The sequence below is a fragment of the Humulus lupulus genome, chromosome 1, assembly GCF_963169125.1.
Source record: "Humulus lupulus chromosome 1, drHumLupu1.1, whole genome shotgun sequence".
Lineage (NCBI taxonomy): Eukaryota > Viridiplantae > Streptophyta > Magnoliopsida > Rosales > Cannabaceae > Humulus > Humulus lupulus.
This window is the reverse complement of record NC_084793.1, coordinates 162255507-162265992: the sequence shown is the minus strand read 5'-3', so window position 1 is coordinate 162265992 and position 10486 is coordinate 162255507. Positions and strand designations below refer to the sequence as shown.

The 10486-nt window shown below is 38.0% G+C and overlaps 1 protein-coding gene across 1 annotated transcript; it reads left to right on the top strand.

Annotated features, from left to right (window-relative positions):
- Window positions 1–7000: 7000 nt before the first annotated feature.
- On the top strand, window positions 7001–10107 carry LOC133823952 (uridine kinase-like protein 3). The gene is made up of 10 exons (XM_062256809.1): window positions 7001–7040; window positions 7157–7219; window positions 7418–7536; window positions 7746–7842; window positions 8119–8222; window positions 8613–8798; window positions 8880–8963; window positions 9060–9131; window positions 9614–9672; window positions 9855–10107. The coding sequence occupies exons 1-10, from the start codon at window positions 7001–7003 to the stop codon at window positions 10000–10002; spliced, it is 972 nt and encodes a 323-aa protein (XP_062112793.1). The 3' UTR covers window positions 10003–10107.
- The last annotated feature ends 379 nt before the right edge of the window (window positions 10108–10486 follow it).

Genomic DNA, 10486 nt, shown 5'->3' with positions numbered 1-10486 from the left:
TTGGTCAAATTTTCCATTGCCCTTACCTGCACCACAGAGCACCCGTGAGCCGAAGCTCAGCAAGAAAACCCTCACAAGTAGATAACACATGCATATCAAACACTTAGCATATAAACAGGCCATCAATAGGCAATACACATACGACCATGCCGTCCCAGGCGCTATACCAGGCCCTAGGTTCCCGGTCCACACCGTAAGGATATCCCAGGTATCCTTTAGGGTCTCGCCCTGGAAACTCACACTCCGCGTGCTAAACACTACTCCCAGCCCCTTGCCACACTCGTCCTTGCACCCCACGTGCCTAACGCCGTTCTCGGCCCCTTGCCGTTCCTGGCCTTGCCGACCTCGGCCTGCGCCATTCCCGGCTCTTGCCGAACATTCACACATATGCATACATAGCATAATAAAACAAATACCAAACATGAATAAACTCAATCAAAGGGGGCTACACCCTGCAACACAATCATATAGGGCCCTGCCCCGCATACAAGCTCTACGGGAACATTTGATTTCTTACCTGTGTCCCGAGCTTTCCAAGCATCGATGTCCCGAGCACAGTCCCCTAATCCGAGCCTCACCGAAACCCTAGTCACAACACATTAACAATATTCATCCATCAAGTTTTAATCCATTAAATAACTTTGAGCCATAATTCTAATCTACAGGACCTTGAATTCTATCAATCCGGGTGATAAAATCCATCCCGAGCCTTAACCTTTGAGTTCCCAAGCCTAAACACACCTTAAAACTCAAAATTACAATAAGAGTCGCGGCCCCATAAAGCCATGCCGCAGCCTGCCCCCAAAACAGAGAGCAACCCCAATTCAGGGCTGGCGCGCCACGACCCTAGCTAGAGCATGTCGCGGCCCGCCTTTCTTCTAGGCCACCAAAATGCTTTGGAGGGCCGCGACTCAACAAGAACAATGTCGCGGCCCAACCATTCGAACCCAGAAAAATCCTCCATTGATGTCACAAAAACCCAGCCAATTTATCCCAAAATCAACCCAGCATTCCAAACCATTAATCACATAATCTCTACCATGTTTTCATTAACAAAACCTAACAAAGAACTAGCCCCAAACCTCATCAAATCTCAAGAGTGATTCTTCGCCCAACACACATGCAAATCTCTAATATTTCAACAAAAAACCAGCTGCAAACCAACACAACTCAATCATATTAAAAGCTTACCTTAAGCAAAAGTGAATCCCTAAACCAATTCTCCATGCTCCAAGCCTCTTGTTCCCAAAATCCCAGCTGAAATTCTTTAATCTTTGCTTAAATTTACCAAGGTTCCCCAAGCTTCCAAAGGATAAACTCCAAAAGAGAGAGAGATAGACAAACAGACAGACAGAAGGGAGGGTCGGTTCTTCGTTTTTTTTCTAAAGGCTTCTCTTGGCTTTTTTTTTGTTTTATTTAACTTAGTCTCTAAGGTTACCTCAAGGCTCGGGGTGCCAAAACGTCCCCGAGGGCAAAATAGTAAATTTCCCCAATATCCCTTCCTTAAACATTCTAACCTCAAATATATCTCCAAATATTTATTTCCATAACCCGATAACCCCATAAAACATCTAATACCTGAAATACCCCTCGACTCGCCCCGAGTCGGATTCTCAACCTCGTTGTGACTTTCTGGCTAACAGCTCCCAAGGACTATCGCGGATCGTGCTACACAGATATATCACAAGTATATCGCATTTATCTCATTTATGCCCTCAACGGGCTAAAATTACAAACATGCCCCTAATATCCAAACGAGGCCCACATGCATATTTAATTCAACTAAACATGCATCTCTAATCACATATTCACATAAATTCACATATTATAGCAATAATTCACTTATTGCCCTCCAGGCACGCTAATCAAGGCCCTAAGCCTTATTAGCAAATTTTGGTCATTACAACTATCCCCTCCTTACAGAAATTTCATCCTCGAATATACCTGAACAAGTCGGGATACCGCTCCCGCATCTCTGATTCAAGTTCCCACGTCGCCTCCTCAATCTTGCTGTTCTTCCACACCACTTTCACCAAGGCGATGGTCTTGCTCCGCAAGACTTTATCCTTTCGGTCAAGAATCTAAACCGGCTTCTCCTCATAAGAAAAATCTTGGTCCAGCTCGAAATTCTCATAACTCAAAACGTGCGTCGAATCCAATACATACTTCCGGAGCATGGATGCGTGAAAAACATCATGAACCCCTGACAAAGCTGGAGGCATCGCCAGTCTGTAAGCTACCTCTCCAACCCGTTCCAGAATCTTGAAGTGGCCAACAAACCTAGGGTTCAGCTTGCCCCGAACACCAAACAGTTTCACTCCCTTCAAAGGTGAAACCCTAAGAAACACATGGTCACCAACCTAAAATTCCACGCTCCTGCCTTTCAAGTCTGAATAACTCTTTTGGCGACTTTGGGAGGCGAGCATTCACGCTCTAATCTTCTCAATCGCCTCATTGGTCCTTTGAACCATCGCAGGACCCAAATAACTCCTCTCACCTATCTCATCCCAATGGATAGGTGATCTACACTTCCTTCCATAAAGCATCTCATACGGAGCCACTCCGATAGTTGCCTGATAACTGTTGTTGTACGAGAATTCAATCAAAGGGAGATACTTACTCCAAGATCCCCCAAAATCCAGCAAGTAGGCTCGAAACATATCCTCCAATATCTGAATCGTGCTCTCAAACTGTCCATCTATCTGAGGATGATAAGTGGTACTAAACCGTAACTGCATGCCCATAGCCTTCTGTAAACTCTCCCAAAACTTGGAAGTGAAGGTGGGGTCCCTGTCAGATACTATTGACCTCGGAGCCCCATTAAGTCGAACAATTTCCTTCACATATAACTCAACATACTGCTCCACAGTATAAGTCGTCCTGACAGGTAAGAAGTGGGCGGACTTGGTATACCTATCCACAACCACCCACACCAAGTCATGCTGTCCCACGATCCTCGAGAAACCAACCACGAAGTCCATGGTGATATCTTCCCACTTCCATTCTAGAATCCCCAGAGGCTGCAGTAATCCTGCTGGCCTCTGATGTTCAGCCTTGACCTGCTGACAAGTTAAGCACTTGGCCACATAATCCACCATATCCCTCTTCATGCCCGACCACCAATACAAAGCTCTCAAATCCTGGTACATCTTCGTCGTGCCCGGATGCAAGGAATAGGCACTACACCAAACACCCATTACCATAACACATCATTATAATACTATTTAAAAAGAGTTATGGTATATTATCAAAGTTTCAGGCGGCAAATAAAATAAAAAAGCACCAATTTCCCTTTGACCCATTTCCCATTTCCCGTAGACCTATCTCTCTCGGTCTCTCACTCCCCTTCACGGAAGACAAATCCTGAGAAGAGGCACATCTCCTCTCTCTTGGATCTCTTTCTCCCACCAAACCTCTCTCCTTCCCTCTTTCTCTCTCACCTATCTTTATGGAGCCTGACCTTCCCTATCATCGGCAAACGGTGCAAATGACAGGGGCTCATGGGTCTTGTGAAAACGACGGGCTCAGGGTCGTGGGTGGCTCAGTCTCACGGAGGGCGTGGGTGGCTCGGTCTCGCGGAGGGGGTGGGTGGCTCGGTCTCACGGAGGGGGTGGGTGGCTCGGTCTTGTAGAGGGGGTGGGTGGCTCGGTCTTAGGGAGGGGGTGGGTGGCTCAGTCTTGAAAGTAACAGCTGGTTATGGAGAGAATGGTAAGTGTATTTACTGGGGAGCTTTATCTCTGATGTGTTGAACTTGTAGAAATCTAGTTATGAGACACGCCAAAGAAATTGGTAATATAGTTCATTCTTGTTTTTGTACCAGTATCACTTAGAATAATATAAGGCCATGTGCTAATTTTGTAATACAAACATGTGTTGAATTGAATGTTATATGCTTCAGTTCAATAATTTCATTACCACAAACTTTTTGTGTCTTTGTGTGTAAAAAAATACAATACTACTTATACAACTCTTGGTGTGTATATTTATTTTATTGTCTTGATATGGAAGTAAAATCTCAGATTTTGAATCTGTTAAGCAAAAGCTTGAGTATTCCTTATGTGATCAATTAATTATGTAGTCAAAATAAATATGTATTATTGACTTGCAATCTTTTATACTTTATTCGCCCCGTAAATTCCATATATGTGCCCGACCCTGTGCAGCATCGCTCTCTGTATCATCAGGCAATAAAGTCTTTTTTAAACAAGAATTTCAGATTGAGAAAAGAGAACTGAGAATCGCATCGAAGGTCAGTGATTCTTTGCTTCATATGTTGCTAATTTTCTTTTTCCCACCTTTTCTTATCTAAAAATATTGTGACTAGGTACCCGAGATTCTTACTACTGGTTCCAAACTAGAAAATATCATTTTTGAAATTGTCAACTGTGAGGGTATTGTGGATGATACTATCCACGATGAAGAGAAAATTGGTCTGTCACATATGCTAACAATAAAGGCTTATTGGCTTAATTTGGGAGAGTCTGTCCGGTATACTTTCAAGCATGGGCGCTGCATTGTTCCTGCTATTCCTTTATCTCAAATTGTAGGAAAATATAGCTTCTTAGCTATCCATTCTCACCATTCAAACCTTAGTCTGAATGTTGAGGTGGGAACAACTATGTAAAAGCTATATGTGATGTTTTTGTTTTGTTGGTTGAAGTAGTTTACAAACCATTACTTATTGGACCATTGCTATACTCCATATGCAGGTTCATGTCAAACCTGCTATACCAAATCCAAAAGTGGAACATGATGGAAAAAACTTCTCCACGTTCATTGAAAATAATAAAAAGGTACAAGCATACAACTACTAATTGTCACTTTTACATTACTTTTCAAAGAATATGCAGTTTTTATCTTGGCACGGACTAACCATTGTAATAATTATTTTTATTCATCTATAGAGTTTCACATGCTTTACGAAGATAGATCTTCCCTTCTTGTACACATTTCATGCTAGATTTAGGATTTCTTGAGTTTCTTTATTTCACTATAGGTCTTTGAAGAGGACCTGTTAAAAATTGGCTTTATAGTCCGAATATTGGAAGAAAAATGTGTCAAGCTAAATGAAGAGAAGGAAAAAATTGAGTAAACTATGAAAAAATTGCAAGGTTTTGACTGGGTAGCACATCTATAGCTATTCTTTTTTATCTGCTGGAATCATTGTAAAAATGTTTTGACATATCTAAAGAATCTACTTGACCAAATCGACCATTTAATTTTGTGACACTGACATGTCCTTCCATGCTAGATAGTATACCTGGGCGCACTCACTCGGCTTTTAAAAATTATTGTGGTGATGAGACGACACATTTTTTCTATTGTGTGTCCTAGGCGTTGTTTTTCTAGTTTTAGGATATATTTGCTATATTAGAACTTTGTTGATTGAAGTACTTAACGGGATCTTATATTTGTTGTAAAATTTCTAGATTCTACAGAACTATATCCATTTGGTCTCGAAAATCAGTTGTCCTCGAAAGAGGATGTGATGGAGAATATAGAAAAGATGGGTAACTCTACTGCTGCGGTTCTTTGCATTTTTCTAGGGGAATTCCATTCCAAGAGCCAGAAAATCATTTAATGAAAGACACAATAGGAGTGGTTGCTCTACTTGGAAGAGTTCGACCTCATTGCAGCCAGCTGAGCAGGTCAAACATCTCATGTGTTTGCATTTTCCCAACCAAAACACTATCTTGTCGTCCTTTTATTTTATTTTTTCTTTATTCGGTTCTAACTTGTAGGTTTGTCTACATTTAGGATACTGTCAGAATACTTGGGTGCAGATCAAATGCTTGTTGTTGTTGTTAGATCTTTCGAAACTGTTGTTCTTCTAGAAAGGTATAAACAAACTGGAGAAGTTGATCGCAGCCATGCTATTCATGAAGAAGCAGCCATTCTTGGCAAATCTATAAATGGTCGATTTCTTGTTATATGCTTTGACAATATAAGGTGACATCCAAAGCTTCTTAACTACAATTAATTTATTGACACAAGACAATCTCTCCTTTCTTATCAAGTACAAAGTTGGATCATCTTAGAATATGAAGATTTACTCAGAGGACTAATATTCCTTATTGTTTGGTAGTCCATTCAGAGGTATCTTGTCGTTTATGGCCATCTTAGTCAGTAATTACTATATGAATGGACAATTTATATCTCACTATATTCTTTTTGGGCTATTTGGTATTTGGACAAATGTTTTAAGTGTTGTTGACAGTTGTGTATACTGAACCATATCTTATCATTGTTAGATTAAGCAATCACTCTTTTAGACACAATGGTTCTATATTTCAAATGGTATAGGCTTACCTGGTACGATTAAAATAGGACCTTGAGAGTGTTAAGCTTGGTATAGATCACATCAGTGACCCATCTATGTGGTATCTTGATGAGTAGGTCACATCATTGTGTCCCATCTTTGTTTTTTTCTTGAATTGAACCTCAGTTTCTCATGCCAGTGCGTCAACTATCTAATTCATTTGAACTATCTAACATTTTCTTTGCTTGAATTTTTTTAGTGTAAAAGTTGAATTTGTCAGATTAGTCTTAGTGTCCAGTCTTTTAAGTTTAATTGGAGAGCTGATTATTGAAATATAAACTGAACTGCAATTTGTTGGATTCAAAACTTGGACAGTGTGTTATACTAAACTATTCGGTTCTTATCATTACAAAATGATTTGCTGTTGTCTATCCTTGTGCAAATCTCTACAAATTTTTATTCTCCAAATATGAATGTTGTCAATGAGAACTTCCTCCCTCTGCTCAAACGCCTTGATGACTGCATAGCATAAGGGGATGCTATTTACATCATATATATTTATGTATCTAGTTTTGCTGCTTTAGTTGCATTCATTAAATATTACTTGTGTCGTACCATTAATTTATATGTTGATTTAGGGAATTACTAGCATATTTTGTTGAGACATTTATTTTCTCAATCAACTTGATGACCTTAAACATTATCTACTTTATATTAGGTATGTAGAAAACAATCCACAATATGCTGAATCCGGCGTTTGCTTACTCAAATTTCGACAACTGTAGGTAGAAACAAATTTATGCAGAAAGCTGATTAGATAACGTTACATTTTTGCACATTCTTCCACTAAAATTTGTTTCCATTTCCAATAATTGAGTAATTTTTTTGTTATGATAGTCTCGAGCATTGGGTATGATTCGCTCTCATGTACTTTCTGTACTCAAAAGTGTGTCTTCTCAGGTAAAATAATGTAGGGGTTGAATTAATGCGCTCCATTGTTTTGTGCTGTTTTGTTGGGTTGGTAGACCTCTGTTTCTGTCTCCTTTTGGTCTTAAATCAAGTGCTCTGTTTGTTACCTAAAAAAGAAAACGTTCTGGTCCTATATGGTGCATGCTGTCTCTTTCATGTCTTTTGATGTAAAATTGCTTTTATTGTCAGATGCATTTGATACTGAGAAACTTTTAGCTTCAATGGATAAGTTGAGGAATGGGCAAGCAGTAGATATTCCAAACTACGACTTCAAGAGTTACAAAAACAATGTCTTCCCGCCTAGAAGGGTAACTTTTGTTTTCTTAACATGCTGGTCTAATGAATTGCCTCTTGTTTTCTTATACTTGTCTTACCAAAGAGAAGTTATAGGAGAATTAAAGTTATTCAGTACTTACAGTATGTGCATGCTTGCAATTATCAGTATGTTTCTTATCTCTATTAGAATTCTGAATTAGAGGACCCTTACTTCAACAATATGGCGGCATATGCTGTGCAGGTTAACCTTTCAGATGTGATAATTTTGGAAGGCATTCTCATTTTTCATGATCCCTGTGTTCGAGAGTTGATGAATATGAAGATATTTGTCGATACAGGTCATTTATTTTCTTTTTTATCATTTAGGCTACTTGATTTTCTTACTCTGTATTTCTTATGCTTTTCATTAGTTACTACTACAAATATGTGGTCTTGAGATGCTTATCTGACTATTTTTTTTTTCTAATTTATTCAGTATTATACCATTACATTTGAGATTCAATTAATATAATGATTTCTTTTATAGTTTCTGCATTAACTATGGGATGTCGTGATATGTCACTTTATAGTGTTACTAAGTTGAGGCACTTCACATTGAAAAAATTTCAGTGCAGATGCTGATGTTCGTTTAGCAAGGAGGATAAGGCGTGACACAGTAGAAAAAAACAGGGATATTGGTACAGTTCTTGATCAGGTTAGCAACTATTCATGTAATTTTGTAATCATTCTTATTTCCAAGAGATTATATCTTTGAATTTGTGGGCCTCAATTAAGTTTAAAGTATTAATGAATATACCTCAGGAGATGAAACTGCAACTCTGGTGGTAATTATGTTTTGTTGCTTGTTAGTAGCTAGAAATGTCAAAGTGCTGTTTTTGAAAGTGATCTTTGTGACGGATGGTTTGCTCTTATTATTTGATTAACTCTTGTTGTTTAATCATTTATGTCATTCCCTTTCGCAAAATCTCCACTCGATAGGGTTGAGGGTTCACTATTAGTCTCCGGTACTTGATCATATGAAAATGAGAGAATAATCTGAAGAAAGTAGGCTACATTTTTCACCATTTCATTTTCTTAAATTTTTTTTGTTTTAATGTTGTACTCAAAGTTTGTGAAGCCTGCATTTGATGACTTTATTCTTCCTACAAAAAAATATGCTGACATCATTATTCCTCGCGGAGGAGATAATCACGTGGCTATTGATTTGATTGTACAACACATCCGTACAAAGCTTGGCCAGCATGACTTGTGTAAAATATATCCTAATTTATACGTTATACATTCAACTTTTCAGGTATCTGACAAGCTTCATTCTCTGTTATTAATGTAATTTCAGCAACTTTCTATGGCACTAATTACCGGTTGACTCATGCAGATACGGGGCATGCATACCCTCATACGTGATTCACAAACAACGAAGCATGATTTTGTATTTTATGCTGATCGGTTGATTCGTTTGGTGAGTATTTGTTTCTTTGAATATAAAGTTTATTTATGGTTTTGCATTTTGAGAATAGGATTAGTCAATGAGTAATGATCTTGAAATTATTACCAGGTCGTTGAGCATGGTCTGGGACATTTGCCATTTACAGAAAAACAGGTGGTCAATCCAACTGGTAAGCTGACAGTCAAATGGAATTTTTTAGTTCTTTGTCCCTTTCAGTTTTCTGTTTTCATTTTTAATGGGTTCTTTCAACTTATATGTGAAAAATTACTTATCATATTGCAACTTTTCCTTTTTTCTTTTTTTAAACAGGAAATTTTTTAGCATATGAGTAACATTAGCTTCTTATCTGAATGTGAGGGCATTAACTGTTTAGCCTCAACAATTAAGTGCCACTACTCATATTAGAAAAGCAAAGCATTATGTTGTCAGTACTGCAAATCTCTAAAAAGGAAAATCTAATATTAACTGTCCTAATATGACAGTTTAGGACCCATGCTTCATATGCATGTTTGTTGTTCAAAGACTAAAGTTAGTTTATGCTGTATAAATGATACCTTCATTATTATTTTTTTCTTTTTCTAATTTTGATTTCGCTAAGAGAGTCCAATTTCTTGAAACTGTAATTGCTGATAGCTAATTTACATCTCCTGTCTTTCGCAAAGTCCGTGTATACCGGTGTAGATTTTTGTAAGAGATTATGTGGTGTGTCTATAATCAGGAGGTAATTTCACAAAGCAATTGTGGCATGTGTTTTTTTGTCAGTTTTTCATATAAATTTTATATTTGGAAGCAAACTCTAGAGGATTTCTATTCTTGGGCCAAAAAATAAGATTCAAAGCTGTAATTTTTCACAATGTACTAATTCGATATATTCTCATTGCACACTTATTCTTGTCATTACAGCAATGAGAGTATGGAGAATGCTCTAAGAGCATGTTGTAAGGAAATCAAGATTGGGAAAATTCTAATCCACAGAGAAGGAGACAATGGCCAGCAGGTTTCGATTCCCTCTATGATTGTCTTTCATTTTTTAATCAACGTATTTCTATGATTCCATTTTTTAATCAACCTCTATGATAAACTATTGGTGGTTACAAATCGTTTTGGAGATAAAATAATTAACTTTTGTCTACCCTTGAAGCCCAATACCTTGATCAATTGTGTATTTGTCCAGTACTATACAATTCTGTCTACAAAGACAACAGTTATTCTTTGGGAAAAGATATCCTAGCTACTAAAATAGACATGCAGCATAATAGCTTTTTGTTTGGCCCAGAATTGTTGGTTAATAAAACTTCCAAGTTTAGTCTGTTGTGTTTCCTTTCTCTGTTTTTTTTTTTTGGCAGTGGCTTCGATCATAAAGCACACTCTGCTGCTGATTTTTGTATCTTAGTTTATTGTGGTGTTCTATTTGTGTTTCTCTTTTATGAGTTTCTTGTGGCTTGTTGGACTTAGTCTAAACACATGGTCATGCTCTTTATTTAATCTCTCAAACTATTTCAGACTAATGAATTGGCACAACCATTTATGCTCTT

Coding starts and splice junctions, on each gene's coding strand:
- LOC133823952 (XM_062256809.1), top strand. CDS start 7,001: ATGCTGAATCCGGCGTTTGCTTACTCAAATTTCGACAACT. Junction 8,223..8,612: donor GCAACTATTCATGTAATTTT/GTAATCATTCTT, acceptor TTGTACTCAAAG/TTTGTGAAGCCTGCATTTGA. Junction 8,799..8,879: donor TTATACATTCAACTTTTCAG/GTATCTGACAAG, acceptor TGACTCATGCAG/ATACGGGGCATGCATACCCT.